This window comes from Sesamum indicum, linkage group LG9 (genome assembly GCF_026168435.1).
Source record: "Sesamum indicum cultivar Baizhima isolate 11 linkage group LG9, ASM2616843v1, whole genome shotgun sequence".
Taxonomy (NCBI): domain Eukaryota; kingdom Viridiplantae; phylum Streptophyta; class Magnoliopsida; order Lamiales; family Pedaliaceae; genus Sesamum; species Sesamum indicum.
This window is the reverse complement of record NC_142665.1, coordinates 24,226,323-24,247,704: the sequence shown is the minus strand read 5'-3', so window position 1 is coordinate 24,247,704 and position 21,382 is coordinate 24,226,323. Positions and strand designations below refer to the sequence as shown.

Below are 21,382 nucleotides of genomic sequence, written 5' to 3'. Positions count from 1 at the left end.
TTTAATATGTTTGTAATCTCCTTGTGGTTATAATAAATCTCATCAGGGAAATCTATTACTGAATTCACAAAATCTCGAGTCAATCAAATCTAAAAAATTAGATTGATTTATAAATCTTTTTTTAAGCAATTAAAACTAGCAAATGAGATGTATTATTTATGGCTAACTTGAATTAGTACTTTATTGGAAATCCATCCCAGAGTGTTATTTTTCTTCTTCTTCCCCAAATTAAGTAGAAAACTAAAATTGGACCTCATCATGCGTTTTGGTCGCGATGCCAATTCTTTAAACTAAAGTCGCGTTAGTTTCATCAATTAATCGGGTCGGGACTCACAGCTCCAACTGTTCAGTTTATCTTTACCGCCTCCTCTCTAAAATATTGGGTGAGGGTTTACAGTGGTTTAAATCATTCATTTTCCAAATTTATTCTGTTCAATTGTTTTCATCAGCTCCCCGCTAGATTGCGGTTCAGTACAGGCTCTTGCAGCGGAGCTCAACGGTATTGGATTCTTCTAGCGTGTTTGTTCTGCTTCTGCGAATGCAAGCACACCTAGTGTTTTCGCTCGAACAGTGTTCGCTAGATGATTTTCCAGTTAAAAATGCTATATATTGTTGGATTTAAGGAAAATAAGTTGCATGTTTGGGAAATTTAGTTCGAGAGAAGTACTTTGATTTACCGGAGTTTTGCGTTCAAAGGTTCCAGAAGTCTGCACTTGACACCCTGGAATATGAGGGGTTCCGGTACATTAGAAAGACTGAAAGGTGTAAATTTTTACGCCAATTTAGCTAATAGGAGCCAATACAATTGGTGTGATTCAGGGGATTGAGGATTGGGGCTCTGTTCAAGGCTTTCAGATGCTTCGGATGTTTGCTATTTCACTTCAGGATCAGGAATAGTAAGGGATAGAATTCTAAGATCTGACTCATGGAATGTGATCAGAATATCCTAACTTTCGTAGCCAAATGATTCATTTAGGTGGTTTGCATGTTTATGGACTGAAGCAGCAGATGAAAGAAACAGAAGCTACTTTAATTTAAATGTGATCTGTGTCCCCAATTTTAAAAGAGCTATATTGCTGATATCTGTGGCATTATAGATCACAGACCTCAGGGGCCAAAGTATACATATAAGCAAGAAGGGGGGAGGGAGAATACTACTTGCTAAACAGTTGCCTGCAATACCTCTTTGGCAAATCATGATAACCCATAACTTCACCTGTGACTACCTCATTGATCAAATCTTTAAAGATCAGGCGCTCAATGTCCAACGCCAAAGCTGGAGTCTCACCACTGAAATCTGCCCAGTCTTCTGATTGATACATCATATCTGCAGTTAAGAGTCTGTTTATTTCGTCTACCTCATCATCAAGAGTGCTTTCTGATATCCTGTACAGACGGTCTATCTCCAAGTACACTTCTTTCAACAGCCCCTCTCTATTTGTCCTTTTCTTTCCTGCTGCAAATAATCTGCCTGAAGTGATTTTGCTAACCAGTATTTCATCTACCATATCAAAAATAATCTTTCTTTGAATTTTCTTATCCAACTTCATCCTATTATTCTTTTCAATTGCTTCTCCATTCATCCCTTCCATGGATTCCTCTGTTTGTTCAAGGACATAAAACATGTCAGGATTGATACGATGGCGTGAGGAAAGGATTTGATGAGTTGTCGAGATGAAGCTTGAGTCTTTGAGGAGTCCGGATGTCATTAGTATCTTATTGATGTATCTGTGATCTGGATTGAGGCTCCCATATACTAATGCATTGTCATTTTCAGCAATTTCATCAGGCTTAGCATTCAACAATCCAAGCTTGTGAACTGGAATTTTCGTCATCTCTGACTTCTGATTGTAGCAACCATAACTGGATCTTGTGCAGTCCGTCTCAAGTTGCCATTCTGCTTCATCAGGACTTGGACTCTCATCTTTTGTTCAGTTTTGAGAATTGAGAATCAAAGATTATATAGTCAGTCATGTGTTCGTGACTCCAATTTATACAATCAAACATGGTAGTTGTAAAATGCATGTCTCGTTGATTCTCTGATTTCCTAGTCTGGACTCTGGCTGATTGATTTTATTGGTGCAATATCTTGAATATTTGATGTTAACTTTAAAATGTTACTAACCTTCAAGTGTTGGCATTTTCATGTGATGTGTTTTAAGTGGCAATTAAAAGGATTAGCACAATTGCTACTCAAAAAGAGGACAAATGAAATGATTTGGAGGGCATATATTGATGCCTGTGCTATTGTTCATTTTGTCTTCATGTTTGATATCGAAACAAAGAGGTAACATCATAGCTGTTTGGCTAACCTACCAACTACCAGTGACTTGTATTAATAGATTAAAAATCAGTATATATACTCATCACGTTTCAATTATTTTCTAATAGTGTGCTGCAAAAGCAATGGTGAACAAGGGAAAAATATTTAAGCTATCCTCGTGAAAGAGCATGCTGAATCATGAGTTTCAAAGTGCATCATGCCTTGGCTTGATGTACTTTTCATATACTTGCAATGTGTAATGTTCAAATTGACCTTGTTTTAGTAAACAGATGCAAATTCTTATTAAGCAAACTATCATACTTCAACTCTGAAATTTTGCGTTCCAGATAGGATCAATGGGAAAATACCTCGAAAAGCTGTTGATATCTTCTTTATTGGAGATGGTGAATCTTCACAGTAAAATGTATCATCAAGAACTGAGATGGGACTTGGTTGTTCCAACATGATAACTGAAATTTCAACTGCTGGCATGTGTTCTCTCGTTGTTGACACAGAATTCTGAAACCATAAAAAAAACCTGTCAACTAATGATAAACAACCAAGCAAGCAGTGTTGTAACATAACATGCTCTGTTTTACTTACCTCTTTTCCTCCAGAATTTAATTGCATTGAATGAGCCAGATTTGTGACCTCTGTTTCTGTCTGTGAGACTAGGCTGTTGATGCTTTCTGATTTAATGGAAGCTGTGTCACCTTGGTAACTTAAGTGTATCGTCTCACTACTAAGCTCATTCAATTGGCTATCACATAACGGCTGATCCTTTGTTTTGATTTTGTGTTTTCTGTTCTGCGGACCTGTTTCTATGAGTATCCTACTGCAATGCTTTCTGACCCTCCCTGAGTCTGATGATGGGGTGGTGGGATGAGTTTGCTCTTCTATCCTGAGTAGATTCTGTTGTAACCTTGGGCTCACCATTCCAGAACTCCTTCCTGGGGTACTGGAATTTTCTACTTTCGTGCGCCAGTGTCCTCCTAAGATTCGATCTGGTTCTGAAGTTCCCCAAATAGTCTTCTTGTCAGTGGAAGGAAGTTGCCTACTTGGGTCTTTCAGATTATTGTTCTTTGGTGGGAGCTCTTTTGCTTTTTGTCTGTGAGCTGAATTGCCCCTGTTATATTTAGGGTTCTGAGCATGGAGTCTTTGCAAATTTGATGTTTCTCTTGTGTGGACTGGGGATGAAACTGGATGTTTGACGTTGTTGATCACTTGAGCTGGTTGCATGATCACAACAGAAGAGCCTAATTGCTTAGGAGCAGAAAGTCCCTTGATATTAGGAACTTGGTGGTAACTCTTTCTATTGTTCCACATTAACAAGTTAGACTGATCAGAGCAGCTGTCTTCCAAACTACATCTTCTCTGCGATGGGACTTCTGCAGACTTACCTCTTTGGTCGTCCAACCGCTCTCTCGTTTTCTGCATTGCTTCAACTATCTGCTTAAGAGCTCTGAGATCCTTACCGGACCTTTTGAATTCAAGTTCTGTTATCCTCTTCTCAATTTCACCATAAACTGAAGAAGAGAGGTGGGTACTCATTGGAGGTTTCCGACTCTGTGGAGCCATTTTAGGATAACCTTGACTGAAATCTTGTTGCTTCCATGGAGCTGGTTCCATTGGAAACCTTGAACCTGTAGTTGGTTTTCTGACAAAATTGGCACTATCCAATTTTGGTGATGGTAGAACGGGATTGTTTTGTGAAGCATGTGGAGAATTAGCAACTTGATTTTGCTTACTTTCCTCAGCTGTTGAGGTTAATTGTGAAGAAAAAGCTTCTTTAGGGCATGACTTTATCGTGGGGGTCCTACCGTCATTTGTGGAGATGGTATCTGAGAAAGCTTCCAAACCCATTAGCTTGGCTACAACACTGGACGTTCTGTTGTGGCTTCCAGGTTCTTGGTTCATTTGAAAATTTTGGCTGGGGTTCTCATTTTCCACATGCAGGTCACGGCCGAGAAAATTCAGACTTGACTCAAGGGCCGAAGACTTCATGGAACTTGCTTTACTGTCTAGTGAAAGTCTTGGGAATTCTTTTTGCTTCATGGCCGACTTAAATGCCTCTCCTGATTCTCTTCCATCATAAGAGAAACGATGGAGTGTCAGCCGGTCATCCTTGCTGTTCTTTGTACCTTCCTGGACCTTAGCAAGAACTCGAGCTGATCCCTCATAATTTGTGGCATTTGGCCTTCTGGATTTGGCCTGCTGAGATGGCCTGGGAGAGTCAATGTGCTTCATTACAGTGCCTCTTCTTTCATCATTAGCCAAGGATTTGATAGACAGACAACGGGCTTCCCTATACATCGAGTCCTTAACCACATCCCGAAGATCAAGGGATTGCTTGCCCTTAGTAAATGAAGGCTTCTGTTCTTTCACAGCTGTGATCTGAAATGGGCTTTCAGGAATATTGATCTGTCTCAGTGCAAGTCTTTCTGATTGAGCTATTCGATTACAGTCAAGTGATGAGAATGTAGACGAACAAGAAGAAGATGAGTAGGAGGCCCGGGATGATTCAGTGGAGATCCTTGGTTTCTCTTTCTGCACTTCCAGATCTTTTTCCTGCGAATATAAGTTATTTGTTTACATCTCCAACGATTAATCAGTGAAAGCATTTCTTTTTTTTTCTTTCAGAAAAGAAAAAAGGAACATCTTCAGAATCTTACTATGACATCTTTTGTTGCATATTGAGGGTCCAGTTCGTGCTGCACACCTTGACAAACACAAAAAATGCAGCAATCTAAGCAAAATCTTTGGTGAATAATCATTGATATATACATGGATGATTGAAATTGATTTATATAAAAGCTGCACGCTAAAGGAAAACTATGTTTGAGTCTTTATCTGTAACGATCCATTCTGACATTGTCAATTGCTATAGGCTTTTGTTCTTTTTTAAAATTCATGCGTCTTACACTCACCTTCATATCATGCAATGTTTTCTTTCTATAAGAGAATGTTTATTGCTCCGTGCTTGTCAGGCTGTTGCAGACATCATGTAATATAATTTATTTCACACTGTTACATAATTTCTTTCCTTTTATTAACATATACTAGTCACATATAATAATTTTTTTTTAAAAAACGTTCCTCGTCAGTCTTTATGAGTTTACACTTACTGCAACACAGTCTGTTCATGTTTTTAGGCTCACAACAAACGACATTCACTACTGTAAAAGATACGAATTCAAATACAGTAATATCCATAACGAGCCTTAAAAGATGAATTCGGAAATTTTTGTAATCATAAAGTGCAATTCTTGAAATTTCTTGGCTGCTTAATTTGAAGAATGAATCTTGAAAAGTACCTTGAAGTAGCTTTTTATGGCTGTGACTACTAACTCGCCGGCCTGTAAGGAAATGTTGACGGTCAAAGAGTTGAAATATGCCGTGCATGCACCCAATCTGCTTCCGAAGATCTCGGTTCTCATCTGCCAGAGAAGGCGTTGTCTTTGCAGACATATTTAGGAAACTGAAACCTGTGCTCTTTCTATCTGCGCTCTTCAATGCATTCTATTGGCTACAATTCTTTGAAGGAGTTCCATTAAACCCAAGAATGTGGCCTGGTTCAAGAATTCAATAAAGTTACACCATAACATGCAGTCGTAAGCTAATAATACATATTTTCAGTATGTTTCTTGTGAAGAAAAGGTTGAAGGAGTTAAGTTTTCTGAGGATCTATTTAAGTTACTAAAACTCTGAGTGAAAGAAAAGAAGACAGAAGACAGAGCACTTACAGGGGAGGTGCAAAGCATTTGGTTGATGACTAAAGGACACTGGTTCAAACGATCACTTTTTCTGGATTCCAGTGATCTGGGCAGACAATTTCCTCAGTTGAATTAGAAAAGGAAACTGGAGATGGACCCGGATCCCGATTCTTACCTTGAATCTGTCAATGCAAAACAGTGTGGAAAGATGAAGAAGAGATGTTTTGCTTTCGGGTTTTGCTCACAGAATAATAAGTGAAACGAAATAAGTTGATTGTTTGTCTTTTGGCTCTCTCCCAGGAAAAGGCTGCTGGATATGTAGAGGCTAGAGCTTTAAGAGGGAATGTAATATTTATAAAGGCAAGTACTTAAATTTATTTGTTTGAGGTGAGAATGTGGGTCAGATCTAGTGTGAATATGTGGGGCATATTTTCACTGGTCATTTTCTTCTATTTCCATGTGGACAATGTAATGTGGGTGGGTCTGGGTTCTGCAGCCAGGACCTCTCTATATGGGCATGTGGACTCTGTCAGGTAATGCAAGAAAGTGGATTGGTGCACTGGCAATCCTTTCCAGTCCAAACCGCTCTTCAAACCATTTTTTCTGACCAATCATCCGAAAAGCAACCTGAAAATTTTACTAGTTTTACATCTTAATCTGTAGATTGACAGTATACATTAGGTATGATAGACTTATACTTGGTTTGATCATATATGTGTGTGTACTGTGAGGTATATATACATTGACCAATTCTTTGAAAGGTTGATTGTATTCGGTTTCAGGAACTCTTCACTGTGGTAAAATAAAAAGCAAGATTGATGGGCTGGTAAGGTCAATCTGTAATGCCACTTCATCAGTTTCGAATCAGCGTCATCTGCTGGCAGTAATAAATTCTGCTGCAAGAGATATCCAAAAGGGTTGCAGAAGTTATTATTCGGGTGGTTGAAATTTAATCTGCTGCTGTGCGTCACATTGCTTGGGCTGCCATCAAAGAGATTAGCAGTTTCTGTACAATGTTGTTGATAGTATTCAATGTTTGATTCTCTCAGGAAGTTCGTTTTTAGTAGAAGGGCCCTTTATTTATTTATTCATTCTTTTGCTTCTCTGGCCTTTAGCTAGATCACAGCCAGGCTCTATTAATGGTTCTGAACTTGTTATGTCCATTCTTCACATATTGCTTGGAATCTATTCAGAGACTCTTCTTCTGCCTTGGCATCTATTCTCTGTAGGATCTGTGTCAGTATGAGCCATACATGCAATAAATGGGCAACCTTTTACATATGATGGAGAGACATGGTCCGGTTATTAGGTACCATAATTCAATGTCATAAAAGTCAGTCAAAATAGAAAACAATAGCATCTCGTATGGTGGAAAAAGATTGCCAAGATTTTCCAAATCAAGCAAGTTTATATGCTGCCTAGAGGTGATTTTTCTGTGCTGAGAAGACAGTGCGCGTCTGCTCAATGCTAATACATCTGAAACGACACCAAGGAATGAGGGAATTTAGTTCACTTCAGTAAATTAATACAAAAACATAGTTACACTAAGTATATGATATTATTGAGCTGTAATTGAAGGGGTGAAGATGATAGGGAGCTAGCTGTTTAGGCTTGTGTCTGGATAGATTATGAGGACATCATGGTTCCCCACCTCATCAAATATTGCCAAGAATTGCCCTCCTCTTACCCTTCACTTAATTAATGCCTTTGTGGGCTTGTCTTCATTTCTCTTTCTCAGTTGTAATATTCACAGTACAAGCTTGAAGCAGCTCCTACCAGCTACCACTCTCAACAATTATTGCAAGTCACTTTTGTAACTTGAAAAGTTCAATAATTGTCTGAGACGCATCAATTAATACCACCACTACATTTACTCCAATTTTCATACATTTCTGACTATTGGTTAAGTACTTGTAGATTAGTTTTTGGGCATCTGTGCAGTCTTCTAGTCAGAATTTGGGAAGAATATTGCAAGCATTTGTGTTTTGCACTCAAGTGAATTTGTTATCAGAAAGGTGATTGTCTGCTTATTAAGCTAACCTCAGCATTATTACTTGCCATTTCTGACCTAATTGACCAAACTTTGCAGCCATGATGGGTTGGACTGCTTAACCAAAAATTTCAGTAACATGGATGCATGTTCTTTTGCATGCAAAAATGATTGTTAGGGGCCATTTAAGGACAGTCTCTCCACCTAATAATCTATGCCCATCTGCTCTACATATGCAATTTCAAGAATAAAGTCAAGATATCCACATTAGGGCTCCAAGACAGACGCAAGTAATGAGTTTCTCCATTTACAAAATCCAACCGATTAAGGAAAGAAGAAAAGATTGGGTAAATTACATTCACACCCAATGAGATTATGCTAAATTACACAAATATCCATTGTATTTTATAAAATTATCGTTATACCCCTAAAAGGTGTTAGTGTAATATTTTTCAGGGATATTCGTGTAAGCTTTGTCTTTGAACAGTAGGTGTAGTTATAATCACAACTACAACTCAGGAAAAGTCACTGTAATTTTACAAAAAGTAGGGAGTGTTACGTATTTTGGCATAATTTTTTAAGGGGATCAATGTAATTTATCCTGAAAAATATTATATATACCAGTCAGCTCCTAATCCGAGTTAGAATTTCCTGAAGTCATGATCGATCATCGTTAGGGAACAAACCAATAATAAATCAAATTTTGTATTTCTTTTTTTAATGCAATTTGAAAAGAGAGTCTGTTATCACATCCATCAATATAGAACTTTGGGTATCTCCTTGTCTTGGAGGCCAAAAATATCCTCATAGCTTTGATCCTATCCCTAGACAAAAAAATTGCCTAAATGAGAAATGAAGGCAAGTGCTTAGCTCTCTATGAACATGGGATGTAGTCACCAAGAAGATATGCATCCTTTTGTACATTCATAAACTGACCTTTCATAAAAGAAAAAAAGGTTTAAATGTGTATTTTTCAAGTTATTTGACTTTAATAACCCAATAGTAGAAAATTGAAATAAAATTGATGGGTGTGGCTTAAAATGTTGACTATAAATAATGGTGCATGATCATGTGGATAAAGTGGAGAGATCCCCATGAGGGTTGCCTCAATTTTATAAGGCAAAAGCCAACTAACCTATCTTAATCAACCCAATAGCTAATACTATGTTACAAGAAACCCTACCCCATTACTCCAACATGATTGCCACATGACCTTTCCCCCCACCAAATCATCCATGTGCATTCATGTCTATTTTGAATTTAATTATTGGGATTTTTTAGTTTGTCAAATTGGGATCATCTCCTAATAATTCTTTAAACAATCCCATGTCTTTTTGGTTATTAATTTTATAAGCTTATCAAGATTCATGGAGGGCTTGCTCTAGAGAAAAATAATGGGTTTTTTTATCATGTTCATGTCTATGAAGAATTGAGCAATAGTGGGTTAAAAAAATAAGATGGCCCATCAATAAAATAGATGGCTTTTGACTATGGGTTTTTGTTTTTAAATGAGATATTTGGTTGTACTCTACACCTCCACCACATGAGAAAAGGGGTCGAAAGATAGATCATTGAGTTTAAGTTTGAGATTTTCAAAATAGCGTTAGTTACACTTATAAGTATAAAACTATTACTTAGAATATGGGGTATAATTGAAATTTTTATGTAAATTTTTTGTGGGTGATAATATTTTTCGTTCAAATCCTAAAAAAAAAAGTAAATGGAGAATTTTTGCATCCTTTTCAAAAATTCTCCATTTACCTTTTTTTTTTTGTGGGGAGGGAATTTTCATATATATTTTCAAAGGGAGATGTATGTCTAATTAAGGTACCCTTCCAACTAATTTGATTTTTCTATCTTTAAAAATATTTTATATTTTTTCTATAATTTTTTATGCTTTGATATAATAATATTCAGTGTCCGTTTGGCCCTGTAATTGACCGGGCCAAATTTTAAAATTCCTAAGTATATAAATAAAGTTGATTTCTTTATGAAAGTGAGTGATAGCATAGTAATAATTAGTTTAAAATATAATTATAAGGATGGAAGGATGCATGTTGAAGTAACTTAGATGAGAATTCATGAAATATAGAAAAGGTGATCATCAATAATTAGATTGTTGAACATGAAAGAAGAATTAGAGCGGAAGGTGCTTCAAGAGCAAGAACAATTAACTGCTCAAAAGGAGGATTTTGATTTCCAAAAAATCAACTACTGCAATTCACAGAATCAAGTAATTGCCAGCTGATCATCATCATCCCAAATCTATGCACATGCCAACCTGCTGCTGCAGACACCCTCATTCTTCTGCACTCTCTCATCCATTGGGATCTGATCAAATATCCACCATTTCTTTTTTATAATATCCAAAGAAATTAAGAAGAAGATAATTGGAACTTGATATCCCAATTGGGGTTCATGCATATTCCCAAGATCATCAACTTTTTTGCTAATAACTCTAGCTAGGGGGTATCTCACCTGCCCACCAAACACACTACAGTTAGTTTTATGGATATGAAGAAATATTTGCAGTTTGAACTAATTGATAAAGATCTTTAATATATGTTGAGAATATTATGATATGGGGATCTGCAATGGGATTGTCCAGTTGCATTAGGAATGTGTGGTCATTGTGTAGTTTGCGTCATCAACACTTACAAGAGGGAAATCATCATCAAAACCCACAATGGATCATTCCTAATTTCAAGAATCAAAAAATACACACCCACACCCACACACACAATCATGATGAGTACTATATAGTCATGTATGGAGTATGCATGTATATACCTCTCTTGATATTGATCATGAAAACAATGGGGGGGCGGGGGGGGAAGAGTCCTCACTTCACTTGAGTAGTTCATGAACAATAACTATTGGCATGTGATGTATGCTTTTGGAAAGGGCATCATTGATATGCATAGGAAAATGAAGTAAAGTAAGGGCACATGCAACTTCATCAACCCCTATGAGTTAAGGGGTATTTTGAGGCTGTTGAGCAATAGCCCTCAATGGCTTTTTCACCTGTCACTTTCTGTCTTATCAAACCTACAAATCCCTCTCCTCATTTTCTATCATTAATCCATGATTGCCATATCCATCCTTAATTCCTAGTAACAAAGCATCAATTAAGTTTTCTCTGTGGAATCTTTTAAGTGTTCTTTCTCTCGGGACGTGGTCGTCCGGATCAAAGTGACATAAATGATGAAAAATTAATATCTAATCCAAAGGACAAGGACTGTGTGTGAAGTAGTTGAACTCTAATACTGGAACAAAAACAAATCAAATTCTCAATCATTCTGCTATTACCTTCACAAAAGGTGCATATTGAAGTCTAAATATCGTGTTCATATCCCATGTGGGAACCAACTAATTTGATTGATTTGGGCGTATTCCCAATTCTTATCTTGGCCAAATTATGAGGTTCGATCATATCCAACTTATGACTACTATTTGAGACATGCCTCACACTTTGCCGTTCCATTCCGGCCCCCCATTATGGAACCGCTTTAATATCAATCACAACACACAGGGAAGCAAAAGAGTACACCCTACTCCCCTTACTTCTACCATTGTCCCAACGATTTTGGTGTTACATTGCAATCAAACAGTACTAATAATTCATGTACCACGCATCTATTCTTGGGGTGGGGTATGTATATGGGCTTTTGGGAATAGTAATTTACCCTGCTTTCCCTCTTATTGGGCCTCGCATTGCAGCTCTTTTCGATCATTGAATTGTTCTTTTCCCTCTTTTGTCTCTTTTTCTACCGGGATTTGTAGTCATTGCTAGAACGTCAGAAAGGCAAAATTTACACTTCAATCATGGCTTCCGCCTGTTACCTTTCCCATACCTTTGAGTTATCAAGAGCACACGATGCAAGTCGTGGACTTGCAGAAGCAGAAACTTGTGGACAAAAATCTGTTGTCATTTCTGTTTTGCCAATGATCACTTGGTAAGAAATTCAAAGGCAGTTTGCAGAAATGACATAGGAAATCTCCAGCCAAGTCATGAAATCGGCCTAAGAACGATGCAACATATCTTTCGCCAAACTCAAGCACAAGAAACCAATATTAGAGTCCCTTCAGAAAGTAACCCTGTTGATCAATTCATCAAAATGATCCAAGCTGCATAACAACCCCAATCAGGCATAGAAAATACATTGCTGACTTCCAAAGGATGCATCGTTTAACCAGAAGGGCAGAAACTTACACCACAAAGGAAAGATTTAATCAAATACCATTTGGCTTTGTTTGTATTTATGTTTTTATTGTCCCCATAAATAGCCAAACCATTCTGAATGTTTGCCTATGTTTTTACAGAACACATTTCAATGTATAGATAAGTAAAACACAAGTCAAACATATTAAAAAATCTTCAAACGTATCTCGATCTTTCTCTATCTATCTACCAAAAACAAAAAAAAAATACATCAGAAATAACAAACAACCCATTGTTTCTTAATTCAAGATCAAGAAGAGATGAACTACACAAATTTATTACAACAATAATCAACAAAACAATGGGGGATCTGCTCCCCACATGCTCCACCCAATCTCCAATTTCTATTACTATATGGCAGCCACTATCAGCAAAAAAAGGAAAAAGAGCTATTGAATTTCTCTAAGAAACTCCATCAGTATCTGTGGTTTCTAATATCGAAGCTGCTCAATTCAATAAAAATATGAGCTCACCACCTTGTCTCGCAGCTTCTCCTTTCTCGTCTGAAGAGAAATACTAAGAAGCATAAAAAGTATAAAAGATGTATATAGCTTCTCAAGCTCATAAAGGCTTCAGAGCTAACTCAGAGTAGGTAGGGAACTTGGAGTATTATTTTCCAATTGGTTCGACATGGTCTGAAGAACCCCAGAGTAGAAGCCCCAAGACAAGTTAGTTTCATTTATAGCACTTTGACCAAAGGTATGTTGCTCAACATATTTCCGAACATCTTCAGATGTCAACAACCCTTCCAAATAAACTCGAAGATCACCTCCAGGGCCTGCAATGAAATTGAGTTTCATTAGTTGATTGATCAGCCTTTCATTAACCACAAAAAGGTGAATGCTGGACATGAATAAACTTCATGCAAGCTGGTTCATATGAAGGATTAATTAGACTTACATCTCCTCTAAATAAATAAATTATCAACTCCTTCCCTCCACTTTTTGGAGTTACTAAAAACTCCATCCTAAATTTACCATGTTTATCGAACTCTCCATGAATATTAGTTTTGGAAGGAAAATTATTATGTCTAAAAAGATTTAGTACCAAATCGTCCTCATCTCTCATCAACCAAAATACTCTATGATAACATTTGATACCTAAAGGAAGTGTAAAAGGAAAAAAATGCAAATAAAAAAACAAATCAATGTCCAAAAACAATTGTTCAAAAGAAACATTGGTCGTTTGAGGCCAAAATCTTTGCCGTAGGAGTTAGAGGGTTTTTCCTTTGGCCCTCGGATAGATAGTGGCTAACAATCATTCTTGTACTTGTCCAAGTACTTCTAGTGCTATACAATCTTGAAATACCTTGGAAGCATGATTGGGCTTAATTTATATAGAATAGTAACTGAAAATCTTCTCTTTTTCCCATTCCTTATCTTTTTTTTCTTTCCAATGCTCTTTTCTCAGATCTTTCTTTCTTTTCCTTTTTCACCCATTATTTTTTCTCTTTGTCAGATGGCAACAGGAAAGATGAGGGATGGCTGACGATAATTAGGAAGAAAGAGAGTACTGGGTGTGTAACGGGTGTGAGAGAGAGCAATATGACAGCAATGGAGGGGAAGGAGAGAGGCAGAGATGGTGAGCGTGTAGGTGAGGGAGGATGCAAGGATACAAAAAGAGAGAGGAAGGCAATATGAAATATAAACAAGACGAGTTGGAAACTGAGTTTTAAATGGGAAGGGAAGTGCAATTAACACTAAAAATATCAGCAAGTTGAAGCATTCTTCCAACTAACCTCTATAGATATTCTACAGGCTTTAATGTTCTAGTTGCCCTTCCTGCTCAAAGTCTTGTGAGTCAGTGAGCACAACTACTATAGACCTTTTTATACGTTCTAGAAGAAATGCATCAGTTAGTGGATCATGCTTCCTAGAGATGTTCACCTGTTTAGCCGTGTAGTACACTTAGGAGAGCAATATCACGGGTGAACTTATGGTGACATTATCCCGGCCGTGTATGATTGGGCTCCAACATTCAGGGGTCTTATCCTAATCCTGAGGTTTGGCTAAAACAAACTCTCCTAGGAATCACCTCCCCTATGTGACCAGCTCCAAGCAGAACAAACAGAAGTACAGAGACAAGTTAAATATCCTCCGATCTCCTATGGTATTTGGTTGGGTACTTTTAATGCTACAAAAATTAGAGGGAATGAGAAACAGAAGTTTATATATAGATGCATCAATAAAAGTCATATCAATATAACGAAATGTTTATTGCTCGGAAAGAATTGCCATAGGAACATATATATAAGAAAATAATATTTAAAAAATCTTACCTAATGAATTGTCATTTTTATCCCCGTAATGGTATGAATTGGGAAATATTGCAGTATGCAGCTAAAGGGTAAGCAAAAAACACATTGTTAAATACATAATAAACTAAAGAAAGAACAGAGAATCAGAGACAAGATAAAAAGTGAAGTAGCACGAAATCTCACTGGATTGAGTAAGGCCTTGTAAGGAGAATCATCCAACAATAATGTGTTTGATTCATTATAGTCACCCTTCTTCCAAGGCAAAGTAGGATCATCAGTTTCCCAAATCTTCCTTAGCTCCTTGAAGACCAAGGGCTTATGGCTATTTTCAAGAGTTTTGAACCCTGTTTGGGTACTGTGGAACATATCCTGCATTACATTGTAAGTTTCTGTATCATGAAAGACGAGATTGGTTTTGGGATTAAAATCAATTAAAGTAATAAACAGCACCACATTGAGTTGTGTCATTTCAAGTAAAAACATGACGCTGGGATTTAATTGCACACCTCCAGTGATTTGTAGCACCTGTTGGAGTTGATAACCTCTACGAATGATTTAATAAACGTGATACTTCATTTAATATGCATTAATATAGATTAGATCACACATAAAATAAGAAATGCCAATTCAATTGCTCCTGCAAGCATGGCCAGCTTTATTATGGCATGAACTCTGAGTTTACACAGTTGCCATCTTTAGCACCCCTCTATTACTGTGAACCAAAACATAGCTGGCCCAAAAAAGAAGAGTCTGAAATATATTCCTTATATTAACTAAAATTCATTTTATCACCTCGCCACTATAAACATGTGCAGTCAGCCAGATGCTGAAAAAGCATGAAGAAAAAAGTTGATGGATCAATGAAAAACAAAGACAGATCCAAATATTGAAAAAGATATATATTTCTTAACCATTATCTGTGAAAAGGTATGTAAATACAATCTGTGGAAGGCTTACCCAACAAAATAGCAACTTATCTTTCAGATCTCCCAATAAATACTCAACAACTCTATCAATAATTCTCCTGCATATCAAATAAATTTCAAAGGTTGCCATGAAAAATCTTCCAAGGGACACAAGAAACCTCCGGAAAGTTCAGGAAATATAATTAGTGCTACATATTTTGGGTTTAAGTGCTCACAGAAAATTAAAGAACCAAAGAGAGAGAGAGAAGTAACAAGCAACATTAGAAAAGAAAGAGATAAAGTTCAAGAGTACTTGGATCTTGACGACCATACGCCCACATCAAAGTTCTGAAAGCAAAACTTCAGAAAATCATCACAGAAGGGTCTCTTGAAAACTACAAAAGGAAAGTAATGATTTTATCTGAATTAATACACTGATTTCACATCCTAATAATTGAAATAAAAAACTTCATAAATCGTTTAAGTTATAAATCAATAACACATCTTACTCGCTCGTCCTAATATATGTACATCTCCTCTACAATCCTTTGGTGCTGGCATTACTATGTGCGCAAGTAGACCATTTACATCAAGGACTAGCAGCTTTCTCTTGATAGAAGCAATTGGTGCTATTCTTGGATGCAGTCCCAAATCTTGTGACAGGCATTCTGCTTCAAGCACATCAGGAGAAGAAAGGTGCAGGGCCCCGACATCACAAGTGGAGATGACACTCCTGCTTTCATCTGAACACTTCCCCTGATCAACAACAATTTCAACCTCATTGTTAGCATTATCAAACTTCTCCACCTCTCCAGCGATCTGATTAGCATGGGAACTAAGTTGGCTTTCACAAGGAAAGAGTTCCTCTTCCACCTCCATGGGCCTCAACATAGGTCCAGAACTCTCATCAACTAATTCAGAAGTAACTTTTTTGCTTGAAGCCTCAATAACATCAGGCAGTGATATGGTCTGTTCATCTTTACACAAATCCAAGAGATTCCCCTTATCCTGCATTAAATCTGATGAAGAGGATTCTTTCCTTAAAGAAATTTCAGATTCTTGAGCTGTGCCCTCATTATTCATGATCTTGTCATCAACCACTCCCCCATGGCTTCCATCTGATAAGTGCAAATTTAACATGCTATCCTCCTGGCCGATGCTTTGGATTTCATCTTTCCTTTTTGCTTTCTTTTTAATCCTTTTCCCCCTCCTTTTTCTTTTGTCATTTGCATTCCCTTCAACTGGATTTTCTGTTGATCCTGTATCCATCTTAATTTGGTCCAAGCTTTGAACTTCGTCCTTAATCTTTCCCTTCTTCTTCACTTTTTTCCGCCGCTTTTTCTTTTTGCTCTCCTTACTCACTATAGAAAGATTTTCTGCTGAACCTGCAGCCATCGTAGGGCACTCTGCCAGTGGTTGCACAGTTAAATCTGTCTCAAGAAGATTTGTTTCTGCCTCATTATTGAATAATTTAGTATCTCTTGTATCATTCGAAGCTTCCAAATTACCATCCATCTGTTCCATGATTTGTGGTTCCATAGCCTTCTTTTTTGCTCTCCGTTTCTTTCTCCTTCTTGGGTTGCTCTTAGAACTACCTCCAGCAGGATTTTGCAGTAGTTCTATATCCATGGTAGATTATTACTGGCATATGCTAGTACAGTAAAAATATTTCAGGAGATCCTTGGCAACTTTTTTCTTGGATTTTCTTGGTTTTTATAACAATGAATTTTTTTAAGTCCGTCCAGTTTCCCTCTTTATCTTATTTGCTTTGCTTTTCATAATGCACAGATCAAACCTGAACCATAAGCAATAGAAACCAAAACAAAATTTCCATGAGAAGAAAAGACAAAATTGAAGGGAATTTTAAACTTTTAATATTTGATAGAAATACCATGGAATCATGCAAAACAGACATCAAGATTAGAATGGACATTGACTCATCAATTCAGTTACACAAGACTCCTTCACATTCATGAGTGGATACCCACAAATATTTTCTAAAACAGAGAAAAGGCAAAATATTCCAATAGGAAAGCATCACATTAAACAACACGTATAAAAATCTCACTCTTCGTTACAGGCAGAACCATACATAATGACACAATGCGACAGTAAGCAATCATATTCATCCCCTCATACCAAAAAACAGAAGAAAGTACAATCATTTGAAGTGTAATCAAGATAAATAGGTGACGATCATCCTAAGCGGATAAATATTTTTGAAATAAATGCTTAAAGTACACCGACACGTGTAAACAGTTCTGCACATAACAAAATCTTCACCAATCGCTAGTGACAAGGAGAAAAGGAAAATTGTAATCCATCGAAAAAAGAAGAAAAATCTTTATCCATAAAAAACCAGCACCATGTAAGAAGAAACATTTGATAAAAAATCAAAATAAATAGTTCTTAACTGAAAATCCTCCTCCTTATTACATTAAAAAAAGGTTCCAAAACCTTTATCCTTTTAAATTAACCAATTTAAAAAAAGACCATCTATTTTTCACAACATTCAATCAATTATCCTTTCCACTTCAGATTCTTCTTACATACTGTTATAATCATATCTATAAGAAAAAAGAAAGAAGGAATAACTACATCACCAATTTTCAGGCAAAACTAGACCATCAACCAAATGAAGAGGATTTAAGAAATGATAGTGAATTAAGAAACAACTTGATATAAGCAACAAAAAAGAAATGCTATGTGCACGTATACCATTCAACAGCAATCTACAAAAGCGAAATCCACAAATAACAATGGTAAACTGTACACTCAAGACGATATAAAAGGACTGTGAATCCTCAGATTGACGATTGATGCATACGTACATACAGGTGTTGGTATAAATTCAGTCGTAAACACACACTAACACACCTCAGAAACACGCAAAGATGCTTACCTCAGGGTCAAGTTTCGGCAGAGGAACACGGACAGACGCCGCAGTGCGTAAGCGTTGATTTTGTATAGACTCAGGTACGGGCCCCGGGCCTCCGATCCGGACATCCGGGCCATGTTAATAACCAAACTCACGTTTTTACAGCTTTCTTTTATGGAATAGCGATTTTAACTCAGACCCGGGCCTTTGTCGGTCTCACGTTGTTGGGGAATTCCAGCGGATACGGATAATTGGGCTTCTTTCAGTGCTGGCCCAATCAATAATGTTATACAATAGGCTCTGAACTTGTTGAAGTCTATTGGGCCAATGTGTCAGTCCATACACTATATTGGCCCAACTAGTTGCTGATATTGGCCCTTTGTTAAATTGAAACGTGGCTCGCATAATTTTACTTCAAGTGATGGAGGGGCTACTTAATGATAATCTGAAATTACAAAAGGCCCCCTAACTTCTCAATAACACGAAAATTGCCCAAGATTTGCGCTAATCTTAATCGGGGCAGTATCGACCAGGCCAAAGTTCGACTCAAAAAACCTGAGTATATACTGACGGATGATAACTACACGACCATCTTAAATCAATAGTTCACGTATTGTCCTACACTTGGGGAATATTTATAAACACAAACTCTTCGTCTTTCATTTTTAATTATCTTACAACATTACTGACACAAGCATCAATTGAACTAATCCAAACCTTTTGAGTGGCGTTATTACATTTTTACAAAACTATGATGTTAGAATTTCAACTTAGCCAAACATTTTTGGTGTATTCCGTAAATCTAGATTTGGGCTTAAATGGATATTTCAAATTGGGACAGTCAACAGTCGCTCGTCAATTATTACATGCAGCCTATTACATGTATCCTTAAATACGTACGTTTAATGAGGGGAGCCCGAATTCCATTGATGCTGCCTGGAATATAAAGGCTAAAACCAACACCACTTCCAAATTTATTGCAATAGAATGCTTTGCTTCTTTTGATGATGAAAAGGACATTTATTAAGTTCTTACATAACATATCCAATACATTTAAAATATAGCACTCACTCAGCTCCCCTTAGTAAATACCAAAGTCCTTACCCTCATAAACAAAACAAATAATATATATATATTATATTATAAATCATATCAACTGTAAAAAAATTAAAAATATAAAAATAGAATTTAGTGTTTAAAATGACATTCTGGACAGATCAATACAGAATCTTGATATAACTCTGAAGAAAATTGATAGAATGTGTCCCCACAGCGAATATTAATTTCAAGAGTATCAGTAATATTAAACTCAAATATAAATATGCATTGCTCAAAAGTCTCTCGTCTTGAGAACTAATAGTCAATATATTTAAATTTTTATATTTTAAAAAAAATGAAATATAAGGCAATAACAAAGTCGAAAAGCAATAACTCCAACTCTGGAGGCACGAGCACCCCATTTCCTTATATCAACATGAGAGAATAATGACCCACACACTTGTTGCAAATATTAACAGGAGGATGTGGTCCTAGCCTTTGAACCCTCTAATTACTCTAAATTACTCGCAATTTTTGGACCACAACACAATTAACCTTAACTACTACTATTTATATGTACGACGTTACAGTGCTGCAACGCATGTGGGAGCATTAGTTTACTAAACTAAAATCATTCCGCAGAGATGAACAAATCTCTGTGGTCCAAAAATTACAACACTTTCATCTTTCCCTCTTGTTTCATTCCTACGTTTCCATGCTCTGTACTTCTGCCCTCACCCTATTTCTCACTCGCAAAAGAGCAAACTCGGATCATGTGTACATCATGTATATCATCATCATGGTTTAGTACCATTATCGTACGTTGTATAAGCCCAAATCTCTGACTACTCAATGCACTCATTATTCGGACCTATCTTCAGCATATTTTTTATTTTTAAATAAGTTCTTGATCCACTTTATTAAATTAGGGTCTTTATGTCCTGATTTCATGTGAAATTCTACAATTAGGGAAATCCGACATGATTTTTATGATTTGAGTAATATTTTTGTGGAGATGAAGAAGTGATTTACATTTAATAATATTATAACATCAGAACTAAAGTCGCATCACCGAAATTAGGGGACCCCAAAAGGTTGAGGCAAATGTGGAAAGTAAGGAGAAAGGCTGGTGTAAGATTTGATATAATAATAATGAAGTTTAGGTATGAGGGTGGGTTTGCATTTAAGTTTGAACTGAAAACCACTTCAACTTTCCACCTCCCTACACCCTTTCTTCACCAAGAGGAAACTTAGAGGGCCATTTATGATACACCTCAAAAGTTGAGGGCTCCAAACCAAACCACACCACTTTTCCCATTTCAAATCAAGTCTGATCGAATCAAATCAACCACTTTTTCTTAATTATACACCAATCACATGATGCAACCAGATCCGACTTGGCTGACGTAATTGATGGGGCCATGAACTAGCTATCCAATTATGCAAATTTTGCGCACCAACCCCAACACGAATATAAAAATTCAATTTATTAACTTTTTTTTCATTATTTTTCCATTTTGTGGGGTGGAGAATTTCAAAACTAATAATATATCACAGCTGTTGACCAATGAGATGGGTTTTGAATTTTTTTATTTAAATTATGACCTATGTATTAAATAAGAAAAATGTTTGTGCATCTATATATTTGGAATGAAGTAGTTAATTTATAATTACAAATCCCCAGGTGAATGGGGCATGCAGCGTCTTGTTTCTTTCACGTTTAATCATAATCATATATTTTTACTGGACCCAAAGTCAACTCTGGCAGATCGCCAAAATTATTAATTAAATATCTTGCCACACCCTCCCAATTAATTCGCACTTCTGTTAATAAAATACACATAGCCGCCCACAAATACCCACCCTAATTATTTTATGTATTTTTTAATCAAATATGATGCTTCAAATAAAAAGAATTAATTATCACACCCCTATATATTTAAGTAATCAAAAATTAGACGCAAATTGATAATTTTTACGAATAAGATTTTTGTTGTTCGGTGATAAATGTAGATTATTTTTTTTGAATGCGCCTCAAATACCCTGAAAGAAAACTTACGAGACAAGACATCAAAACTATACTGGGAATATCCTGATAATAATCATTTAATGTCTA

General features: G+C 36.6%; 2 protein-coding genes across 3 annotated transcripts; both read right to left on the bottom strand.

Annotated features, from left to right (window-relative positions):
- Positions 1 to 1,009: 1,009 nt before the first annotated feature.
- On the bottom strand, positions 1,010 to 6,299 carry LOC105177530 (protein LONGIFOLIA 2). Its single transcript, XM_011100722.3, has 6 exons — positions 6,007 to 6,299; positions 5,578 to 5,832; positions 4,936 to 4,982; positions 2,867 to 4,831; positions 2,632 to 2,782; positions 1,010 to 1,924 (listed from the first exon to the last, which is right to left on the bottom strand). Exons 2-6 carry the CDS (start codon positions 5,729 to 5,731, stop codon positions 1,155 to 1,157), a joined length of 3,087 nt encoding a protein of 1,028 aa, XP_011099024.1. The 5' UTR covers positions 5,732 to 5,832; positions 6,007 to 6,299; the 3' UTR covers positions 1,010 to 1,154.
- Positions 6,300 to 12,313: 6,014 nt separating this feature from the next.
- Positions 12,314 to 18,378, bottom strand: LOC105177531 (uncharacterized). Of its 2 annotated transcripts, none has more exons than XM_088885286.1 (7): positions 18,253 to 18,378; positions 15,860 to 17,145; positions 15,664 to 15,745; positions 15,403 to 15,469; positions 14,629 to 14,814; positions 14,467 to 14,527; positions 12,314 to 12,966 (listed from the first exon to the last, which is right to left on the bottom strand). In XM_088885286.1, the coding sequence occupies exons 2-7, from the start codon at positions 16,977 to 16,979 to the stop codon at positions 12,767 to 12,769; spliced, it is 1,716 nt and encodes a 571-aa protein (XP_088741412.1). In that variant the 5' UTR covers positions 16,980 to 17,145; positions 18,253 to 18,378; the 3' UTR covers positions 12,314 to 12,766. The 2 variants fall into 2 exon arrangements, with proteins under 2 accessions (XP_088741412.1, XP_088741413.1); XM_088885287.1 differs by lacking the exon at positions 18,253 to 18,378 and adding an exon at positions 18,069 to 18,214.
- Between the last annotated feature and the right edge of the window lie 3,004 nt (positions 18,379 to 21,382).

Coding starts and splice junctions, on each gene's coding strand:
- LOC105177530 (XM_011100722.3), bottom strand. CDS start 5,731: ATGTCTGCAAAGACAACGCCTTCTCTGGCAGATGAGAACCGAGATCTT. Junction 4,983..5,577: donor CCATAAAAAGCTACTTCAAG/GTACTTTTCAAG, acceptor GTGTTTGTCAAG/GTGTGCAGCACGAACTGGAC. Junction 4,832..4,935: donor ATGCAACAAAAGATGTCATA/GTAAGATTCTGA, acceptor TTATATTCGCAG/GAAAAAGATCTGGAAGTGCA.
- LOC105177531 (XM_088885286.1), bottom strand. CDS start 16,979: ATGGATATAGAACTACTGCAAAATCCTGCTGGAGGTAGTTCTAAGAGC. Junction 15,470..15,663: donor GTATGGTCGTCAAGATCCAA/GTACTCTTGAAC, acceptor TTTGATATGCAG/GAGAATTATTGATAGAGTTG. Junction 14,815..15,402: donor ATAAGTTGCTATTTTGTTGG/GTAAGCCTTCCA, acceptor AATGTAATGCAG/GATATGTTCCACAGTACCCA.